This window comes from Vulpes lagopus, chromosome 24, assembly GCF_018345385.1.
Source record: "Vulpes lagopus strain Blue_001 chromosome 24, ASM1834538v1, whole genome shotgun sequence".
Classification (NCBI taxonomy): domain Eukaryota; kingdom Metazoa; phylum Chordata; class Mammalia; order Carnivora; family Canidae; genus Vulpes; species Vulpes lagopus.
In genome coordinates, this window is record NC_054847.1 from 20468785 (window position 1) to 20492903 (window position 24119).

A 24119-nucleotide genomic window follows, 5' to 3' on the forward strand; every position below is an offset into this window, starting at 1 on the left:
GGAAAAGGAGATATTAAATACTAAGTAATAACTGGCTATTTGAAAATCTAATCTTTTAGATTATTCATTCTGTCTCTGTTCATAATGACATGCTAAGGTGACACAGAAGTTTAATTTTCTAAACTAATTGGATAGAAGTGAAGCAAATATAATTAGGGCAGGAACTGAAAGAGCCAGTGTGTCAAATTTAAAAGCCAGGAGGTGGTAGGAAGCAAAGGTTAATGTTTTTCAGTGGTCCAGAGTAAGCTAACAGCTTATATCAGCAAATTGGGAATGACTAGGAAAATTCAGAGAATTAGGGGACATATATATGTTCCCCTCATTAGGGGACATGTATATATACATATCAACATGAAATATCTGATGATAGAAATGAGCATATTCAATATTTTTTCTGGACCAAAAAAGGAAATATATATAAGTGCTTATTCCTAACATCATACATTTCATGTTGATCTAACTACAGAATATTTACCCTTAAAAAACCAATGGTTGTAAGAGAGAAAGATTTTTTGAGTCAATATTACAACTCACTGATCAAACTTGTCCAGAAATGAAAGCACACATCTTGAGAGATAAGGCTCTAGGAATCAGCATAGACTAGAAAAATACTTTTCAGATATGCTATGGAAAGGACTTAGACATTTTTTTTTTGGATGTTGGGGCCAATAAAGGTGTTTTACTCCAGAAAATCTATGGCTTCATGATTAACCTTCTAGAAAGAGGTAGCCATTTCTCCAGAGTAGTATGACTAACACCATGTTTGCCTATACTGAGGAAGTGGAATTTAAATGGGACTTCTAGACATGTACGTAAATTTTAGTCTGTATTCTAATTGCTTATAACTTGAAATGAGTAAATACTATTTTACTCATGTACAGCATACTAGCAGGTACTCTATTATTAGAGGAATATGGACTCTACGGATTCATGTGTGGCATGCTAGCAGCTACTCTATTATTAGAGACTGATTCACTAATTTATAGAATTCAGGACTGTCTAGTTTGGGTAATCATAGTTTGGGGTCTCAGAAAGTTTTGTTAAAGGCATTCATAGCGATATTAAAATACATATAATTTTAACAAAATAGTTTACTCCATTGTATTTAAAACTTTCAAGTGAAGTGGAAGTATTATTAACAACAAATATATTACCAATTTGAGAGAAGCAAGCATAATGCTACAACATTGAAATCATTGTCATTAAAACCAGAGTAAACAAGACTGTTTTGGCTAATTCAATAAGGATTGAAACAGGAAAACAGGATAATGAGCAGAGTGAAGAAGAAACTACCATTATTTATAGATTAAATGACTGTATACACAGAAAAGCAAATAAACTCAGTTGCACAGCCTTAGAATTCATAAGAATGCAGTAATGGCTTGATACAGGTAAAACAGATAAAAAGCAATATGACATATGCACTTTATTTGGTTAACATATGAGTTTTTCATTCACAGTTTTGAGTGTCTACAAGGTATTTGGAAACCTTAGCATGTGGTTATCTGCAATTCTGCTGAAGGAAAAATTTGTATCTTGTCAGTTCTTATGACAGTTTGGGACAAACTCAATTAGTGAATAAGGTTCCACTTGACATTTACTATTAAATAAAACTGTAATTTAATAGACATCCTCAGGCAACTTTGGTGTAAGGGGTCTGTTGTCATCTTCATTTTACAGATGATGAACCTATTTGTTTGGTTAATAATTTAATACAAAAATAAGCAACCTATTTGAAGAAAAGTTCAAATTTTTACTGAGAACAATCTGAGAAGATTTAAAAAGCCAATATGTAATACTAATGAAATAACAGTGATACGGAGGCTTTCATATACAAAAGATAAAGACATGAAATGAAATGAAATGTTCCTGAAAGTAATGTATCAGAAAAAGTTCTGATATTCATCTAATTCACAAAGGTCTGTTCATACTGGCTCTAAAAATACTGATATACTTAATAAATAAATATGTCAATAAAAATACTGACATACTTAGCCACTCTCCTGTTGTCCCACCACAGCCCCAGCTTCTGCTTCAGCCCCTCCTCATGGACCCCTGGACATCCCTGCTCCCACCCCTGTACCTCTGCTCCCCATCTGCAAGTGCTTCAGCAATTAGACTGGTCTTGCCCAATGAGGAGGCCTCTAAAAATGTACTATAATTCTTCAGCCTACATCTTTTCTCAGCATCTGGCACCCTTATTCTTAAGCTTTGTCTTTTGTTTTGTTTTGTTTTCAATACCACCAAAGATCAAGGGGCTCATTCTAACATTAGTTCTGTTCTTGGAATTAATCTGAAAACAACATTTTTGCTCAGAAAGTCATGGCTTGTTATCAGGTTCTTCATGATAGGAAAAAAATAACTATATACCAACTGACTATATATAAATATGTTTTTATATATAAATACATATTCATATAAATTTCCACATATAAATGTATGCACTTATATAAATTTACATTACATTTACATTATATTATCAAAGATAATAATTAAAACAATTATTCCATTTTAGAGAATTGCCACCATAAATAACACATTTAAGTGAATTTTTATATATTCGTGGTTTAACCCTCAAGTAAGCAAATCAAAATAATTCATACACAAGATGATTTCACCTGGATAGACTAAAGGAAATTATTTGTTTGAAAGTAAAAAAGGATGAGTTTAGAAAGAAATAAGCCAAAATGTTAACTTTGGTTTTCTCTGGTAGTAAACTGTTAATTTCATTTTGTACATTATATCTTTATTTCTCAGGTTTCCTACAGTTTTTATTTTATAACTAGGGACAGGAAAAGTAAACCTAGTGAAAACTATAATCTTATAGTTGATGAGAGATGATGGTAAAGAGTAGACTCACTGACTTCTCACAGCAACTTTAGCTATGTGGCTGATGCCCATAGCACTGCTCCCACATATATGTTTTTGGGACAATTTTACTTTGGCCATTTTTGAGTCACTGGTAACAGCATTATACCTGTACAAATATTTTAAGAGCCATGCCATCTGTGTTATAGCTTAGCAGAGCTTTTTTTCAGAGCACACAGATTCTCTCATGGCTGATCCAAGTACATGTTAGCCATAATGATGAGGGTGAGGGTGGTCAAAAGGATGTTGGTTGTTCACTGTGTTTTCCTTGGGATACTTATTATTTATTGCTTTTTATTCCATGAGGACAGCAGGTCTTCAGACTCTATTCATGCAAGGGTTTAAATAACTGATAGTTTTCCTCAATAGCATTTGTGTTTTAACAGTTATTAATATTGTAGGCTCAGATGAGAGCCTGTGAAGGAAGAGACAGAATAGGCATGAGAGAGCATGTATGCCAATGTTGATAAAATCCATCATCTACATGATTATTTTGGACTACCTTTGCCAATTCAAGGAGTTTCATCCTATAAATCCTGTCCTTGGGTATAAGGAAAAAAGGTAGGAAAAAGCACCTCATTAAGGGTAACTCAATATAACTTTTAAACATTACAATCTTGTATGGATAGAATTTACTTCCTTCTATGTATATGCTGAAGTAGAAATCAAGTATCTATATGTTAAAAATCTATAAATTAAAAGTTAAGGCAAAATTCTGTATTTCATATGAATCATCTATCAAATATATCTACATTTCAGTGTTTAGCACTTTTTGGAACATTTTCTCTAAGTTTATATTTCATACAACATTTTGGTAGCATGGTTTTTCTTAGGACTCCTGCAGTTGCAAAGTATTCAGGCAGTTTTGTTCCTGGGCAAATAGCCAGAAGACACACGAAAGCAAATGGCAATGTGCTTTTGACTCAGAATTTATAATTCCTTTCCTGAGATCCTATAGCTATGTTAATATTCCACTCTCATATTTCTATACTGACAGAATTGCCTCAATACTGAGCCACCCGGGGGGGGGGGGGGAGAAGGAGGGAGGGAGAGAGAGAGAGAGAGAGAGAGGGAGAGAGAGAGAGAGAGACTGAGATGAGATGATCTTGTCAGGAATCTTCTATCTTTCCCCCTGCAGCTCAACATCAGATTATTCTTACTTTGGTTGCAAACCCATAGCTGAAATTATTTTTCATCACTAAGCGCAGAGTTTTCTGGGCAATTTTTCTCTTTACAAACATTTTTTTGTGTGTGCCTGATGTTCTAGTAGAGAGAGCAAGGAAGATAATAATCTTAATGCAACATGTAATAGAATAAAATTTTTCCTGCTGATAATATAAAGAATTCACATATATTTTGATATGAGAAATGAAGCAAGAATAGATGGATATCAAATGGCAAGAGATATCTCTAGTCTGTAATCCTCCATTTTCTTGACCTACAGGTTTTCTTATTTTGGGAAGCCCCAGGGTTCTTAAGCTGGGGTTTGTGTTTTATTTGATGGAAGCTAAATCAGAAGAACAACCCAGACAATACGAATACATGATGAGCACTCTTCTAAGTTTTCATTTTATTATGGGACTGCCCATTTAGAATGGCAAAACTTCATTCCCTCAATCCCAGTCTCCTTAAACTTTCTCTTAAATGTCACTTTTTCCATGAAGCCTACTTGACTATCCAATTGAAAATCACAAACTCCCCTTTATGGCTTCACCTTGCTCCTTTTGCCTGGGTTTTGTCTGTGAGACTTATCACCATCTGTAACACTTGAATGTTTTAGTCTGTGTTATTCATTGCTATATCTCCAGTGACTAGAACATAGCATTTAGTAGGTGCCTAGAAATATTCATTGAATTAATGTATAATAGCTTCAATTTATTGAGCAATTATTATATAATCATGAATTGAAGTACAAGATCTCCATATGGTGCCACTGACCTTTACAATAGCATAGACCACATTATCCTTAATTTATAGACATGCACTTTAAAGGGCAGAGATAATTAATAAATTGTATAATTCTGGCAAATACTAAATTTGAGCTCAGTTTTATCTATCCATAACCTCTAAATTTTCCTTTTCATGTTTTTTTTTCCCATTTTTAATCAGCTGACCTTGAATTTCAAGCAAGAATGCAACATTTCTCTGCTATCTCATTAAATATACCACTGAAGTTCAGGGAATAGAGAAAAGTTGTCTAGAGAATGAAATCCTCTCTTTCCTTGTTTTTGAACTTTTTGTTAAGTTCCATTGTCAGGGATTTCAAATACATATCCCTCAAATATAGGCATGATGCATTTAAAATATGGCTCCTATGAAATCAAGATATTACAACCACAAAATTATCTGGCTGAAAAGTTAAATAAAGATTCAACATAACCCCCCCCCCCAAAAAAAAAAAAGACATGGAAAATCATTTTATAGTTGTGGCTGATTTGAGGGATGAGGTGGTACAAAGGAAGGAGATTTGCAATGAGGGGGATTTTAAAAAATTAGTTTTAATTTAACTTTCTAAATCAAGGTCAGCATATTTTGTGTGACAAAAAAATAATGAGAAGAAGAAAGAGAGAAGGGGGCAGAAAATTTATGCAAAGAAATAATAGCTGAAAATATCCATAATCGGGAAAGGAAACATATTCGGATCCAAGAACACAGAGAACTTCCACCAAAATCAACAAAGGCAGATCCATACCAAGATCTGTTGTAATTAAATTGGCAAAATATAGTGATAAGGAGATAATTTTTAAAGCAGCAAGACAAAAAATACAATAACATGTAAGGGAAAACCCATAGAGCTAGCAGGAGATTTTTCAGTAGAAACTTTCCAAGCTAGAAGGGAGTGGCAAGTCACAGTGCTGAATGGTATGCAGCCAAGAATACCTATCCAGAAAGGCTATCATTCAGAATACAAGGAGAGATAAAGATGTTCCCAGACAAACAAACACTAAAGGAGTTCATGACCACTAAACCAGCTCTGCAATGTTTTAAAAGGGAATTTTGAATAGAAAGAGGAGACCAAAGTTGACAGTATAAAGGTAGGAAACACAAAAGCAGTAAAAAAGAGCATTTCTGTAAAAAATCAGACAAAGAACTCAAAGTAAAAAAAAATGCAAAATATGGAAACATATACCTAAAACATTAGGAGGAGTAAAGAATGGGTTCAAACTTAAATGACCATCAACTTAATATATCCACACTACTATATCAACACTACTATATGCTGAAGAAGGTTATATACAAACTTAATGGTAACCATATATTCAAAACCTCTAATAAATATGTAAAGAACAAAGAGAAAGAAATCCAAATATATCACTAAAGAAAATCAGCACACCACAAAAGAGAGAAAAACAAGAAAGGATCAGAGGAAATAGAAACAATGACAAAACAAATAAAATGACAATAGTTACATACCTATCGACATTACATTATTTTGGATGTAAATGGACTGAGTGCTCCAATCAAAAGATGTAGGATGACAAAATGGATAAGAAAAACAAGACTCATCTATATGCTGCCTACAAGAAACTCATTTTAGATGTAGAGAAACCTGCAGATTGAAAATGAGGGGATTTGTAATACAAATGGATGTCAAAAGAAAGTTGGAATAACAATACTTATATTGAATAAAATAGACTTTAGAACAAAGACTCTAACAAGAGACAAAGACAGTATATAATAATAAAGGGGATAATCCAACAAGAAGATATAACAATTATAACTACTTATGCACCTGTATACATAAAACAGTTAATAATAAATATAAAAGAACTAATCAATAATAAGACAATAATAGTAGAAGACTTTAATACCACACTTACATCAGGGGATACGATACATAATGTAAACAGAAGATCAACAAGGAAAGGATGGCTTTGAATGACATACTGAAACAGATGGATTTAACAGATATAATCAGGATGTTCCATCCTAAAACAGCATAATACATATTCTTTTCCAGTGCACATGGAGTATTCTCCAGAATAGATCACATATTAGGCTACAAGATAAGCTTCAAAAAATTCAAGAAAATCAGTCGTTTCTATTCACCTTTTCTGACCACAACTCTATGAAATTAGAAGTCAACCACAGGAAAAATTTAGAAAGACCACAAATACATGGAGGTTAAATACACACTACTAAATGATGAATTGGTTAACCAGGAAATCAAAGAAGAAATGAAAATCACATGGAAACAAATGAAAATGAAAACATATCAGTCCAAAGCCTGCAGCAAAAGCTATTCTTAGAGGGAAGTTTATGACAATACAGGCTGACCTAAAGAAGCAAGAAAAATCTCAAACAACCTAACCTTATGCCAAAAAGATCAAGAAAAAGAACAAACAAAACCTAAAACCAGCAGAATGAAGGAAATAATAAAGATCAGACAGAAGTAAATGATACAGAAACTAAAAACACAATAGAACAGATCAATGAAACCAGGACCTGATTCTTTGAAAAACTCAATAAAATTAATAATCCCCTAGCCAAACTTAATAAAAGGGAGAAATGACTCAAATGGATAAAATCATAAATGACAGAGGAGAAATAACAACCAACACTCAGAAATACAATTATATGAGAATAATATAAAAAAATTATATGCTAACAAATTGTACAACCTACAAGAAATGCATAAATTCCTAAAAACATTAAACTACCAAAACCCCCCAAAAGAATAGAAAATTCAAATAGATGAAAAAGTAGCAAAGGAATGCAATCAGTAATAAATAAATCTTCCAATAAACAAATGTCCAGGACAGATGGTTTCACAGGTGAATTCTACCAAACATTTAAAGAAGAGTTAATACCTATTCTTCTCAAACTATTAAAAAAAATAAAAAGAAAGGAAAAATTCCAAATTTGTTCTATGAGGCCAGCATTATCCTGATACCAAAACGAGAGAAAGACACCACTTAGGGATGCCTGGGTAGCTCAGCAGTTTAGCACCTGCCTTCGGCCAGGGCATGATCCTGGACTCCCGGGATTGAGTCCCACATCAGGCTCCCTGCATGGAGCCTGCTTCTCCCTCTGTCTGTGTCTCTGCCTCTCTCTCTCTCTCTCTCTCTCTCTCACTCTCTGTCTCTCATGAATAAATAAATCTGAAAGAAAGAAAGAAAGAAAGAAAGAAAGAAAGAAAGAAAGAAAGAAAGAAAGAAAGAAAGAAACCACGAAAAGGAAGAACTATATACAACGATCCCTGATGAATATAGATGCAAGAATCCTCAACAAAATGCTAGGAAACAGAATCCAACAATACATTTAAAAAAAATCATTCATCACTATCAAGTGTGATTTATTCCTGGGATACAAGAGTGGTTCAGTATTTGCAGATCAATCAATGTGATATATCACATCAATAAAAGATAAACCATATGATCATCACTTCAATAGATAGCAAAAAAAAAAAAAAGCATCTGACAAAGTATAACATCCATCTATGATTTAAAAAAACCCTCCACAAAGTAGGTTTAGAGGGAATACATCTCAACATAATAAAGGTCATGCATGAAAAACCCACAGCTAATATCATCCTCAATGAGGAAAAACAAAGAACTTTTCCCCTACGGTCAGGTATAAGACAAGGATGTCCATTCTCACCATGTTTATTCCACAGAGTACTGGAAGTCCCAGCCATAGCAATCAAACAACAGAGAGAAATGAAAGGCATCTAAATCAGTAAGGAAGAAGTAAACCTTTCACAATTTGTAAATGACATGATACTCTCTATATAAAACTCTAAAGACTCCACTGAAAAACTACTAGAACTGATAAATGAATTCAGTAAAGTTACAGGATACAAAATCAATGTCCAGAAATCTGTTGCATTTCTATATGCTAATAATGAAGCAGAAAAAAGAGAAATTAAGAGAACAATCCCACTTACAATTGTTCCAAATATAATAAGATATTTAGGAATAAACCAAACCAAAGAGGTAAAAGTCCTGTGCTCTGAAAAGTATAAAATACTGATGAAAGAAAATTGAAGGCAACACAAAGAAATGGAATACATTCCATGCTCATGGGTTTGAAGAACAAATATTGTTAAAATGTCCATAGTACCCAAAGCAATCTACACGCTTAATGCAATCCCTTTTAAAATACCAACATTATTTTTCAAACTAGAAAAAACAATTCTGAAATTTGGATGGAATCACAAAAGACCCCAAATAGCCAAAGCAAGCTTTAAAAAGCAAAGCAAAGTTGAAGGCATCACGATTCTAGACTTCAATTTATATTACAAAGCACAGTGATCAAAACAGTATGGTACTGGTACAAAAACAGACTCATAGACCAGTGGAATAGAATAGAGAGCCCAAAAATAAACCTACACGTACATGGCTAATTAATCTACAACAAAGGAGGCAAGAATATGCAATTGGGAAAAGACAGTCTCTCAACTAAATGGTGGCGGACAAACTGGACAACTGAATTCAAAATGGATTAAAAGCCTAAATGTGACATCTGAAATCCTAAAATTCCTAGACCAACACATTGGCAATAATCTCTTTGACATTGGCCTTAGGAACATTTTTTTGGATCTATGTCCTTAGGCAAGGGAAACAAAAGTAAAAATAACCAAAACAAAAAACTTCTGCCCAGTGAAAGAAACAATCAACAAAACAAAAAGGCAACCTACTGAATGGGACAAGATATTTACAAATCCTATATCTGATGAGTAGTTAATATCCAAAATATAAAAAGAACTCCTAATTCAACACCAAAAAACCCCAAATAATCCAATTAAAAATGAGGATCTGAATGAGATATCACCTCACACTTGTCAGAATGGCCAGTATCAAAAAAAAACAAGAAATAACAAGTGTGGGCAAGGATGTAGAGAAAAAGGAACTTCCATGCACTGTTAGTGGAAATGTATACTGGTGTAGCCATTGTGGGAAACAGTATAGAAGTTCCTCAAAAAATTAAAAATAGAAATACCATAAGGTCCAGTAATTACACTTCTGGGTATTTATCCAAAGAAAACAAAAACACTAACTTGAAAAAATACATGCATCTCTGTTTTCATTGCAGCATTATTTACAGTAGTGAAGATCTGGATGCAACCTAACTGTCTGCCAATTGATGAGTGAATAAGGAAGATGTGGTGCACATGCATGTGCACACACACAGGAATATTACTCAACAATAAAAGAGAATGAAATATTGCCATTTTCAATGAGGTGGATGGACTTAGAGTGTATTATGCCAAGTGAAATAAGTCAGTCAGAGAAAGACAAATACTGTATGATTTCACTTATAAGTAGAATCTAAAAAAATAAAACAAATCAGCAGAAACAGACCCCTATAGAGAACAAATTGGTGGTTGCCAGAGAGGAGGTGAATAGATGAAGGTGAGTGGGAGGTACAGGATTCCAATTCTGGAATGAAAAAGTCACAGGAATGAAATATTTAAAAAAGAGTATGTGTCTGAAAAATAACCTATAATTCCAATACCCAAGGTAACCAATGATTGTAAATTGGTGCATATCTTTCTAGACACTATAAATAGAAATGAAATACTCTACAACAGTTTGACACATTTGGATTTTCCCAACTTTGCTCAAGTTTCACACATTAACCAACTGAGATAATTAGTTACATCATAAAATGCACAAACACCAAAAGAAGGATAGTATATTGAAATAGAGCTGTTTAATCATTATAATTTTTCCATTTGTCACAGGAAACTGCAGATTTTGTTCCAAAACTTTAAGGGGAAACACATATTAAGGCTCTAGTTAACCCAAAAAACTATTGGTAATTTTGTAGCTGAAGGCTTAGGATGTTAAATTAAATATAAGTACTCTACAGTTGTCAGAATTATGATCAAGCAATTACTAATGAGAGATCATATGTAAAAGAAGACTGGCTTTGAGATAAACAAGTATTGCCTTCTCCTTAAATGCTATTTTCTTGGATCTCAAAGGTAGAATTCCCAGGGGGCTTTGCAACATACAATAAAAGTCCTGGTTTCCACATTCCTTTTGTTTACCCCCTGAGAATTTGCTGAGAATTTCTGAATTATTTGATTGATTCCTTTCAAGTTTACTTTCTCCCATTCCTTTGGCACATTAGTTTGGTTTATGTGCTCTCTAAAAGCATTTATAGGATGCTTAATGTCTGATACTGGAACGCATTCATAATGTTACCTCCTACACAGGAGGATTCAGTTGAAAAAGAACAAATGGCCTCCTTCCTTTTTCTTTTGTTTTCTTTTTTCTTTTTTTCTTTTTTCTTTCTTTTTCTTTCTTTCTCTTTTTTTTTTTTTTTTTTTTTTTTTTGAATTTCTTTACTGCTGGCTCAGGTATTACATGGTATAATAACCCCTCACATGTTTTTCAGTGATTGATGATCAAACTGCTCAGTTGTTCAATCTAGCATTTTAGAGTCCATGAAACTTTTTAACAAATTCATTGGAATCAAGCCTTTGCTAGTGAATAAAAGAAGTGAAGTAAAGCAATAATTTAGGTCAGGGAACACAAGGCTTTATCTGTGTTGCCAACTCCAGTCAATTGATGGGTAGTTTCTGTCTGAAGGATTTTGATGCTACTCCCAAGCTCTGTGGGAAACATTACTACCAAGGTAATGTGTGAAAGAGTTCATGATGCGTGGGAATTAGGTGATGTAAGGAAGTGAGGGGAGAGGATTCCTGGCAGAGGACAAAATGCATGGAAGAGCATGGTATACGTGTGGAGGGCAGGGGAGAGAAAGAAGGGTTAAACTGCAAGAAATTCAAGGTTCCTGAAGCCAAAAGTTTCAAAATATGAAGCTGTGAGAGATGAGAATATGAAGCATGTAGGGTTGTCTATGCTCAGTTTAGGAGCTTGGACTTTATCTAGTTGATTAGTCAGAAGGTTTTAAGCAGGGAAGTGATGGGCTTGCTTGGCTTAGAGTTTTGAATGATTGTAGTCATGATGGTTTTGGGGACACAAAGTTCAGATAGAATTTGTAGGGTATTTTCGGGGTATTTTTGCAGTATTCCAAGATATAGATAATATGGGCCTGAACAAGGATTGCTAATAGGAATGGGAAAAAAGCTAAGAAAAATTTAGCAGGAAATTTTACACATGGCTAGAAAAGGAGGAAAAAGCAAGAAGCAAAGCTTGGGAGACTGGATAGGCAGTGAGCAGTATAGATGATGTATTAAAAATATATTTATAACTAAATGCTAAGTGTTTAGGCTATACTATAGGACATAATATTATAGAACATCGAACTACCTCTTCATTACTCTCTTTTAGTAGAGGAAGACATTCGTATAAATCATTTTTTAAATGCATGTCTCCTATTTATGATGGATACTAGAAAGCAAACTATACAGGGTATGAAACCAAGGAATGTATTATATTTTGGGTGATTTCTACATCTCTCTCTCTCTCTCATCTATCACAATAAGAAATAATATAGTCCATTGTAAATAAAAAATATAGCACAGAGAATAAGTGTCTCAAGCACATGGTGGCATTATTGTCAAACCCAGAATACTTTTAAGAGTTAGAGTTGTAGGGGAAACTAGATGGATCAATGAGTTGAGCATTGGACTGATTTTGGCTCAGGTCATGATCTCAGGGTCCTGGGACCAAGCCCCATGTTGAGCTCTGGACTCAGCGGGGAGTCTGCTTGAGGATTCTCTCTCCCTCTCCCTCTGCCTCTCCTCCTACTCTCTGACTCTAAGATAAATCAATATACATATTTTTTAAATTAGTGAGAGTTGTAGGGAGTGGGTAAAGAATTAAAATTATTAAAAGTTAAAAATTTAAATAAACATTTATTAAACAGGTTTTTATTATATTGATCAATGTATAAAATATTTTAAAAACTATTTGCAAAAATAAAATTCTAATAATAATATTTGGTTAAAAATTTTAAAAAACTTAGGATAAGAATGAAACCAGACGGGACACCAGAACAACAAGCATAAAATAGAACTATCTCTAGCAAACAGGAAGCATGGTTACTCAATTTATGAAGTCAGAAATGGATTCTATATGTGAATTCCTGGTGAAATAGTTTCATTATCTTCTTTTTTTTTTTCATTCATTTCTGCTAGATTTGCAGCAGAGAATGCACAGACGGTTTATGCCCACACATGCACTCATACTCTAGAGGTTGTTAGGTAAATCTGTGGTTTCCACATCTCAACTGCTATTCTAATATTGTACCCTCCATCATTGCCCTAAAAAGAGTGACTGGCTGGCTCTGACTGTAGTAGAATATTTTGCTGGTTGGGAAAGTAACAATATAGGAATATACCCTGGGGCTGTGCTGGATACATTTGACATTTGGGAAGATACAAAATGTTGGGGATCTTTTTCCCCCAGGGGGAAAATTACTGCAACCTTCTGAATTTCAGATTGTTGGATCTGGGACCCTCAGATTTGATGAATATTTTTGTTTATAATATATGAAGAGGTTAGGTTGCCTGGCTGACTCAGGGGTTTAGTGCCTGACTCTTGATTTTAGCTTAGGTCATGATCTCAGGGTGAGGAGTTCCAGCTTCACACTGGGCTCTGAGCTGGACATGGAGCCTACTTAAGATTCACTCCTTCTCTCTCTTCCTGTCTCTCCCCTCCCTGCTTATGCATCATGCACTCTATGAATAAGTAAAATAAATAAATAAATAAATAAATAAATAAATAAATAAATAAATAAATAAGCAAGCAAGCAAGCAAGCAAGCTAGGTTGAAAGAGGCAAGAATAGAATTATTGACCTCTGGTCCTTTTGGGCAATCTGGAATCTATTTCTCATTAGTCCACAGCTTTTCTTATCAGCCTTTGGCCTAGTAATTATTATTTTTTATCTTTCAAAAATAGTTACTGCAGAAAAGGAAAAAAATACTCCTTATGCCCTTTTAGTATTCGGTTTCTAGAAGAACAAACACTTTAGAATCAGAAAAATGTGCTTTAAACTTTAGGCATATTAATATCTCCTGAGTGTCAAATTACTCGAATCACCTTATCCAGTTAGAAAAATATTGTAGAGTTTGTGATAACATTGTGGTCTGGATTAAGTGAGACAATCTAAGTAAAGTGCCTAGCACAGTGTTTGACAAACAGTAGATGACCAATAAGTGGCAGCTATAATTGTTACAGAAGGTATAAAGGGTTTCCTGTTGGTGAGGCCAGATTATTGTCACATAATCTCCTTTATCCTCCATTTCAGCCTCCTTCCCACTCCTTCCTCTCCCTACCCTTACCAGTTCTACTCCAGTACTTGGGACTCTCATGATGCTGTTTGCCCTTTTTTCTAGTTTAACATTTTTTGTTTCCTAGTTATCTTCCTTATTTCCTTTCTTCCAGACCTTCTACTCTTATGACTTATACTTTGGTTGCCTGCCATATCTAACCTTGTAGAGGCTCTGTTAATGTCATTTATGCCAAAATGTTAAAGACTAACATCATTTTCATAGGCTAGTTTTGCCAGCAGCACATACATCTATTTTAGTAAAGATCAACATCATAACCTTAGAGAATAAAAATGTGGAACTTACATTGGAGGCATCAGCAATAGACACAGAGGAGATATTTTCAAAGAGAGGCACTCCGTCATAACAACAACAAAAACTAATGAACAGCTTCCATTTAGTGGGTGTCTATTTTACAGTGAGTTTTATATGCATTGCTTCACTGAACCCTCAAAATTAATAAATTAAGTACAATCATTATTGCTATTTTTCTGATGAGAGAAATATAGTGTGGAGAGGTAAAATGAATTGTTGAAAGTTATATACACCTAGTAAGTGGGAAAGACAGTGGACTTGGAATGCAAGTCCATCAAGCTTATTACCATCTCTCTCATACAATCACTTACAGGCTAAATTTTCATCAGGGTAGGTATCTCCATGCTCTTCCTATCATTACTTGCTAGAGCCTAGTGCATGCAATTAATAGTTGGTGCATGAATTAATGAATAAATATCTATTCTGTCACAACCCCCTCTCCATTTTACCTCACTGGAATCAACTTTTGCTTGGAGACCTTACCTTATCAAATATTCCAAAATTCTGAACTGCCAGTAGTCCATGTATACCATTGTTTCCTGACTTTGTCTCTATCTTGCTGTCTTATCTATAGACCTTGCAATTCCTCATTTTCCCAAAAGTCTCTGAGCTAAGTTCCACTTACCTCAAGAATTCAGGAGTGGTCTCCCTCCATAAGGCTTTCCATTTCTCTCACTTCTTCTCCTACCCTCTTTCTCACTGTCTCCGTTCCTCTTCCCACCATGGCCCAACCCAACAGGGTTCTTTCCATGCCTGTGTCTCCCACTAGATCATGATGTATTTAAAGGTCGATGTCTGGCATATTTTTTTATCTTTTATTTTGTACCTAACACATTTTCCTTATATGCTTCTGGCCTAGCCTAGTTTATCAATTTGAAGGTACTTTTTGTCATATTTTAACATATTCAGCTGATGGAATCTTAAAATTATAATTGACAGTGTTTTCTCTGACCTAGTGATATAAAAAGAAGAGTTGATTGAGTCCTATAACCAATGGCATCTTAGATTTAACATAATATAGTAATAGATAATAAATAAAGGTTATGTAAATGAAGAAAGGAATAGCAACACAGCCCTGCTCAATTCATATTATTATTCCTACTTATAATCTAGCTGTTCTGCATCATAGACAATGTGACAGGGCAACAGTTGAGCATTATTCTTTATCTACGTTGGGTTTTCCTAGTACAAGTAAGACATAATACACTACCTCAAATTATTCTTAATCATTTCTTTCTGGGTTTACAATATATGTTCCATATGCTTGTCTTCTAGGTGAAATTGATCTTCAAATTCTTTCCAAACTGCAGACTCAATATCCAGGAATTCATATCAACAATGAAGTTGTTGAGCCAAGTGCTGAGCAAATTGCCAAGTACAAAGGTACCTGTAAGCCATGGTGCTCTATGTCAAATCCTATCCTGAAAGGCTTATCAACCCAAATTTGTCCCCTTAGTCATTAACAACACAGTTACTGTGGTATGTTCTTTGTAAGCTTATTGGGAGAAGAACATATTTAATTTGTTTTCTTGGCAGACATGACTAACACCTCAGAAATACGAACAGTGAATAATTAGATTTCTTTTTTTTACTGACTCCTTCTATTCCCTGGTTATCAACTATTATTTTTGATGTTTATTCTTAGAGACAGTCATTAATTCATTCAGAAATATTTAAACAGAATCCTTGCTCTTAAAGAGTGTGTTTAATGGATTGTAGCAGAAGTCATTAAACTTCTCTGAAAAAACACACACAGTAAATATTTTAGACATAGAAGGCCTCACAATCTCTGTCACAATTAATCAGCTCTATTATTATAGCACCAAGGCAGCCATAGATGATACTGATAAACTGAGTGTTCATATGTTCCAATAAAACTTTATTTATAAACACCAAAGTTTGAATTTTATATCATTTTCACATATCATGAAATACTATTCATTTGATTTTTTTCAATCATTTTAAAGTGTAACAACATGAAACATGAAAGACAGGCATAAAGTCAGGAAGTATAATAGTGTGTTTTTAGTTTGTAGTCTTTTTAGAAATAAGGTGGTGAGCAAGATATAGTCCATGGGCCATGGTCGGCTGACTCCTGGGTTACAGAATCATATCAACTTGTTTTCCAGTGATAAAATTCACCAGTTGATTCCCCATTAATACTGAGATAATGTAACCTATGTCTGATCAGCATTCTCATAATTATTTCTTATTGATTCTTTCTTTTACCTCTAATTTCATTTAATACTAGAAAAAATCAGGGTGAACTCTCTGGTCTTACAGAGCTACATAAAAAAGAAAAATGTGCTTTATATCTGTTATGTATATAACATTGATTGCATTAAAATTCGAAATGGAAATGGATTCTGCATTTGCAATTAAAATTGATGGTGTGCCATCTCTTTTCTGTATTTTAGAGCTTGTAGCCAAGACATCAAACCTCGAGAACATAAAGTTTGCTTGGCATAAGGAGACATCATCTGAATATCAAAATAGAATCAGAGAGAAAAAAGAATTTCAGAAGTGGGACTTTATTCATATGATTCAGGTAAGAAATATTTATTGTTATATATTCTCAGAAAGGAGGTTTTTTTCAGAAGTATGTATGAAGAATGCCTGATATTCTACCTTTAGGAAGAAAACTGAAAATCTGATTTCTGATTTTACAAGTGAGGATTATCTACAGAAACTGAGGATAAATATGTTGATAGTACTGGGATAGTCTCTGTAAAATTAAAAAAGCCAGTTCTTTATACTCAAACACCTTTAGAATTATTGATATTTTTTCAATATTGGCTTAATCAATTTTTGTAGGATTGGAAGTTTATAGATAGATTTGAGGACAGTTGAGTGTGACATATCCTACCTAGCACAGTGCTCCAGTAGCTCTAATGGTATGGATGTACCAATGTCCTGGAGTTTCTCTGAATCCTCTTGCTTTTCCCTTCTGTTGATGACCTGGCTAGTGTGCATATGACAGAAGGTCAGGTTAGATAATTTCTTAGGTCAATAAAATTTTACTTATGTCAGCCAGTCACTCAGTAGGAATTTATTTCCATGATCCAGCACTGATAGTGTATTTCTTAGAAATACACTAGAGTATTTCTTAGAAAGGCAGTGACTATTCATTAGGTGTTATAGGGATGGATATCTGAGAATCACTGATATTTCTGGATAGCATATGGGTGTATAGACCTTGGGTACTGGCTACAATTAGAAAATATGCATATTTTAGAAATATCAATATTAACAGTAAGAGACTTCTATAGTCCATAAGCACAGTCATTCCAAAGGAATAAACTTATAAGAAATCAAAGGAAGAAATGACTCTAACATTAGAATATCCAAGTGATCCTATATCTCTGCTCTACTAGTGACAGAATAATTTACTTATAAAGGAGTACTTAAATTGTTCAGCAAGCCTACAGTGTTTCTCTATTAGACTTGCTCTCCTCTCTCCTCACGTAACTATTTCATACCTCTCTCTCTCTCCTTACACCTCCTGTAACCCCTCCCCCACCACTCATTTCCAACTGGTAACCTGACTTTATACTGTATAGCAAAGAGGAATCATCAGATAGAAAGTCATCTTTCACCCTCCCAAATTTATAAGCACAGCTGTATCTGTAATCACCATCTCTTTTGTCTTGTTACAGAAGCCTCCGTTTATCAAAAACCAATCCCTCCACTCGTGCTCTAGATTCCATTCTTTTTCTCCCTTCTTTCTTAGAGCAATTCTGTTTCCTCTGCTTTATTAGTCTATTCCTCTTTCTTCCTGTCTATTCTGCATTTTTCCCATATTATGTCTCTGTCTCTTCATTGTTCTTTATAGTCTTAATATTCTCATGACATTCTTTCAACTTAATGTTCACAGTCAACCTCAGAGAATCTGTGTCTATCAGATCAAATTTCAGAGCATCTGTTATGGCCCACCTCCTCTTTTTTAGCCAGATCACAGCATAGATTATTAGCCATCTTATGGATTATGTATCTGGGTATCTATCCCTGTCATGAACAGCAGGGAGTGACATGATACTAAATATGGCCCTGAAGCAGCATAGGCCATATGCAGGTCCATTTTATTTCATTCATTCATGTCAGAGGAGCATAATTTAAGTTGCATTTGCTTTATGCAACAAATTGTATCATGGGCATCTACCTAGAATATTGAATTCTTGCCCAAGAGAGATGGAGATAAGATATAAGAAGTAAGTGTCTGTGAGGGTAGATTCCAGGAATGCAAGCCTTTTGGGAAAAATTTCTACTGGCAATGTATAATTCTTAGCTCTATCTGCATTGAGTGGAAAGGCCTCCCCCTGAATTCAGAGATGTTCCAGAGTTATTAAAAAGGGGTGGTTTCAAAAAAAAGGGGGTGAGTTGACCCCTAGAACCTTGTGACCAAGCATGTAACCTCATGCTTTATTCAGTCCATTTTCCTAGAGAATCTGTCAACATCAAAGCCTGACATATTTTCTGTGATTTAAAGAAAGCATCTGTGAGCATATGGTAAAGCTAGTGCAAAGGGCTTAATTTTAAAGCAACGTTCCATGAAATGGGGTCTGTTTTTACGGTGCCAGTACCATCTTCTTCCAGAAGAACTATAATTCACAAAATATAGAGTAAGCATAGAATCAATACCCCAAAGTGGACTGGAGACTAAGTATCTCCAGCTATAAATGTCTCTGTTATTGAAGCCAGAAAGAGTAAATTTAAAACTATTTGGCTGTAATTGAGCATATACCGTAGTTTTCCCTTTTCCCAGATATTTTATCACATTATTATTTTCTTTCTCTATATAACATCTTTAATTTTTAAATTCTCAAAATGTTTTGTTGAGTAAAAATCTCAATTTGAAAATCAAACTTTCTAAAAAGTATCTAGCCCAATTAACAAAGACATTGACATAGAAAAGTGTCTAATTTTTCTTTTTCTTCATTTCTAGATGCTGTATTATGTAAAAGATATCCCAGCTACCCTGAAATTCTTCCATAGTCTCTTGGCTACCAATGCTAAGATGCTCATTATTCTTGTGTCAGGTAAATTATTTACATTCACTCTGAATTTTAAAACAGTAATAGTGCGTATGTGCTCAGATACATGTGTTTGAAGGCAGCTGCTATATTTTGTCTTCATTATGAAATTCTTGACTTGGCTTCTGATCGTAGTCAATTAATTAACACAGTATTAGGAAAGTCCTTCACAATGGCTATCAATTTAGGGAGTCTAGTGGAATTAAATGTCTATATACTCCTTTCTCTTGGGAAATTTCACCTTTGTTGTCTATATATAAATCCTTTTCTCAATAACATAGAGCAAATACCGCTAAATAGGATTTTTTTTTAATGAGACCAAAAATAGTAAATATTTCTATTTACCTCCATTTTGTTTCTGGAATGTCTCTTTCCTTTCTCTGATGTTTATTAATACATAAATAAAGGTATAACTATTTGGGAAGCTTTCATGTTTGATTAATTTGCATTTCTAGAGCCATTATCAATATTGTTCATGATAGATTTTCTCAAATAATTACCAAAAATTATTATTTTGTTTTGTTTTATGTTACTCTCTTTTTTCCAAAGACAGCATTTGATGTCATGTTGCTTCCAGTATATAATAAGTACCACTTAGAGAATGTAAGCAAACATGTTAATCAATGAAACACTGGCATTGTTGAGTTCATTAATTCATCACTTCTTTCATTCAGCAATCTTCATGGATTGTTTACACAGTGCTAGGCAGATTAATTCTAGATATACAACAGCTCTATCTTCCTAAGCTTATAGCACACTCCATACTCAAAACTATAAATCACAAAATTCATCAACTCTTAAGTATGAGGAATGACTTCAAGGATGGCAAACAAGGTTGTTGCCTGTAATCCAAGGTTTGGACTCATGCGGGAGTTTTGCACATGAGAGCTCCTGTATAAAACATTTCCCCCAAGGGACATTTTGATACACTATTTTTATCTCTGGTTAATTAAAAATACTCATTTATGTGGGAAAATTCTCTCTTCCCATTTAGAAGGGCTTATGTAAACTAGACGCTTGCTACTAACCTCTATCTAAATTAAAACACTTAGGTGAAGCCATTGTACTACATTTGGGAATACAAAGGGAAACTTGGTTGTCACCAGCGAGGACACTCTATTCTTGATAATCTGTATCAATAATAAAGAAAAAGTGTTACAGATAGAAAAAATTCATCCAGAAGTCATGTGTGTTTGATTTTAAGATATGTTTCATATCCATAGAAGATCCACTCTATATTTGGTCTATCCTTTTTTTTTTTAAGATTTTATTTATTTATCCATGAGACACACACGCAGAGAGAGAGAGAGAGAGAGGCAGAGATATAGGCAGAGGGAGAAATAGGCTCCATGCCTGGAGCCTGATGTGGGCCTCGATCCCAAGACCCGGGGATCACAACCTGAGCCAAAGGCAGATGCTCAACCACTGAGCCACTCAGGTGCCCCTGTTTGGTCTATTCTTAAATATTTTCAGAAGTTAAGTATTTCAGTGTCAGAAAGCAGTTTTCTATGAGTATATTTCTACCAATAGGAAAAAGTCAGCCCAAGGTTAATAAAGTGGTGTAAGTAGTTATAAACGACTGATAATCGACTAAGTGCCCTTATGAGTACAGTATTCTGTTGGCTATTTCATGAATACATTAATACAATCCGTGGCTCATTGGCATCAAGAAATGTGCAAACCAAAATAGGTGCAGTGAAATATATGATGATACATGCAGCAGGAATGCTGAGGCACTTCTAGCTTTGTGAACTTGGTCTATAAGTCTTAGCTTATTCAAGGACTATTTCTAGATAATCATACCTACATTTCATCTATGCATATATGTGGTTCTTATGTACTATGTATTCATTCATTAACACAGAAAAATCAAAGAAAGGGAGAAAAGACTCAAATATCAGCTCCTTCTTCAAAAGTATTTTGAGGAGATCCCTGGGTGGCTCAGTGGTTTAGCGCCTGCCTTCGGCCTAGGGCGTGATCCTGGAGTCCCAGGATTGAGTCCCACGTCAGGCTCCCTGCATGGAGCCTGCTTCTCCCTCTGCCTGTGTCTCTGCCTCTCTCTCTCTGTGTGTGTCTTTCATGAATAAATAAATAAAATCTTTAAAAAAAAGTATTTTGAGGCAAAAGTTATTCAGTCAATGTAGTTTGATGGTGGAAAGATTTGCTCACTTTTTCTGTATGCAGTAAACCACTCTTTATTACTGTACCCAGCATGAAAGACAGGTATCCCAAAGAAGAAAACATTGTTCATAAACATAGTTCCTACACATAAGAATGCAACAAATAACAGAAGTACAGTTATTAAAGGGATTCTAATGACCCCCTGCCTTTATCACATGCATTTCTTTCTTAGAAGAGATTTGCACAGCTACAAGAGAAATATCATACATATATTTCTTCTTAAAGAACCACTTAGCAAAAGAGAAGATAAATTTAGGTATTTTATTTTGGACTTTCCAATTCTATCCTGATGTTAAAGTTATAGCTTTATTGCTTCTATCAGAAGAGTTTTAAGTAAATAAATTAAATATATGCAATTAAAAAAATAATCAACCTTGTTCAATATAGTCTCCTTTTCAGTAAAGAAAATATTCTACTTGAAAAGGTAAATAAAATTGTCAAATATGTGATCTTGTCATCAGTTTAATATAATCTAAATGACTCCAGATTCCCCAGTCTTAAGGGCTCACTCATAATTCTTACAAATCCAGAAAAGAAAAATGATGGGACCCCTTATTCCAAGTGACTTGGATCACCCACTCCTTGCCCCCTGACTCCTGAGGATCCTAGGGGTCATGCTTACATGCTCATGGTGGTTGCCAACCACTGTTTGCTCCAAACTTCTGCTCCTGGTTCAAATTTTGATTTCCTATCTCTAAACCTTGCATGTCCTTCACCTGCCTTTTCTTATCCTCTTCTGCTTTGCTCCAAATGTAAACACAGCCCTACTTCCCTCATTCTCCAAAGCACCATTCTTTGATTTGGGGAGATGGCAAGATTGATGGATGGAAGAACAACAGAAACAGAATTTAGCACAAAGGCCCACAGCCACTCTTTTTCAAGCTGTTCTCCTGCTCATTGGTACCCTTCTCCCTTGCACCTACTCATAACTTCTCCCAGACCTCACCCGTATCCTTGTAGCTGACTACTCTTCCTAAGATACCCACTCCTTACTTTCCTCTTGCATCCCTTTTGTTACATGGTGCAGTTTAATGCCCTTTTGCTCTATCTCTCTCACCTGGATAAACCTGTGCACCTATAAGCCTGTCTTAACCATAGAATATATCTCTAGGATAAACTGTATTGCCCTTCAGTGTATGGAAGTGGCTGTAGTATCTTTTTTTTTTTTTTAATTTTTTATTTATTTATGATAGTCACAGAGAGAGAGAGAGAGGCAGAGACACAGGCGGAGGGAGAAGCAGGCTCCATGCACCGGGAGCCTGATGTGGGATTCGATCCCGGGTCTCCAGGATCGCGCCCTGGGCCAAAGGCAGGCGCCAAACCGCTGCGCCACCCAGGGATCCCTGTAGTATCTTTTTTTTAAAAAAAATAACAATAACTTCTTTGTTGCATGAACCAAGGCAATACAAATATATGAGTCAGCTTTTAGAAAAATAGATCATGGCCAGTTTCCAATAGTGAAAGCAAATTTAATCACAAGAAATTTGCAATCAGATTTGCCTTATATTCTTGTCAATTAACATGTATAGGATTGATCCACATTTTTATTGGTGATTTTTTCATTTGATGATATTGCTTCAAATCTCTACTCAGACCAATCTATAGATAGCAACCAAGTTTGAGAATGCTCGCTGGGTCACATGAGGTGCCTGAACAACTTCCCCCTTCACCTCTGTATAAAAGCCATTGCTCTAACCTGCCTTCTTGGCCCAAACTATAATTCTTGAAACCATCTTCTCCATATTTGACTCATGAAAACATTCCTTAAGCTTGAATATTGCCTTAAAATTTGGAACACATATATCAAAATGGTTCACAGTAAGTTATGTTATTATCAAGACTTTTGTAGTCACTTTTTTTCTTTTAAAGATCTTATTTTTTTATTCATGAGAGACACAGAGAGAAGGCAGAGACATAGGGAGAGAGAGAAGCAGGCTCCATGCAGGGAGCTCGATGTGGGACTCGATCATGGAACTCCAGGATCACGCCCTGAGCCGAAGACAGACACACTCAACCCCTGAGCTGCTCAGGCATCCCTGCAGTCACTTTCTGAGTGGAATTTGCTTCATAATTACCTAGAAGTGAAGAAACCTGTTTGAGAAGAAGCCTTTGCTTTAAGGCAGTATTGTCATCCACAGCTACACTTCAATGCAGAAAATTGAGTGCTCATTGTAGACAATTAAGACAAGCCTAGAACTAGTTACTAAATTAAATTACCAAGAACACTTATCTAGCTAATATCTAGGCAGATAATGGTATGTCTTACTCTAGAGAGTCATCTTAAATATGCCACATGAGTAAGACTGTTTCTTGTCCATCTCAGACACTGATCTATTAACAAGTTATTACTCTGAATAGACTGAATTACTGTTACTTGAGTACCATATGGACACTCACTTTTGCAATTTATTAGTCATAGTATAAGGAAATATGGGATCAGTTTCTAGAATTATGCAGAGACCGAGGTTGGCTATATATTCCATATGTACCATGTGTGTTCAGCTATACTGAAAACAATACACAGCCTGTACTATCA

At 34.8% G+C, this 24119-nt stretch overlaps 1 protein-coding gene across 2 annotated transcripts in view; it reads left to right on the plus strand.

Annotated features, from left to right (window-relative positions):
* Window positions 1-24119, plus strand: part of HNMT (histamine N-methyltransferase) — a 68232-nt gene that overhangs the window by 39155 nt on the left and 4958 nt on the right. For both annotated transcript variants that reach the window (XM_041739694.1, XM_041739695.1), the window contains 3 exons: window positions 15648-15755; window positions 16790-16920; window positions 19315-19408. In XM_041739694.1, coding sequence (XP_041595628.1) covers window positions 15648-15755; window positions 16790-16920; window positions 19315-19408 — 333 coding nt within the window. The remainder of the gene's footprint in view (window positions 1-15647; window positions 15756-16789; window positions 16921-19314; window positions 19409-24119) is intronic.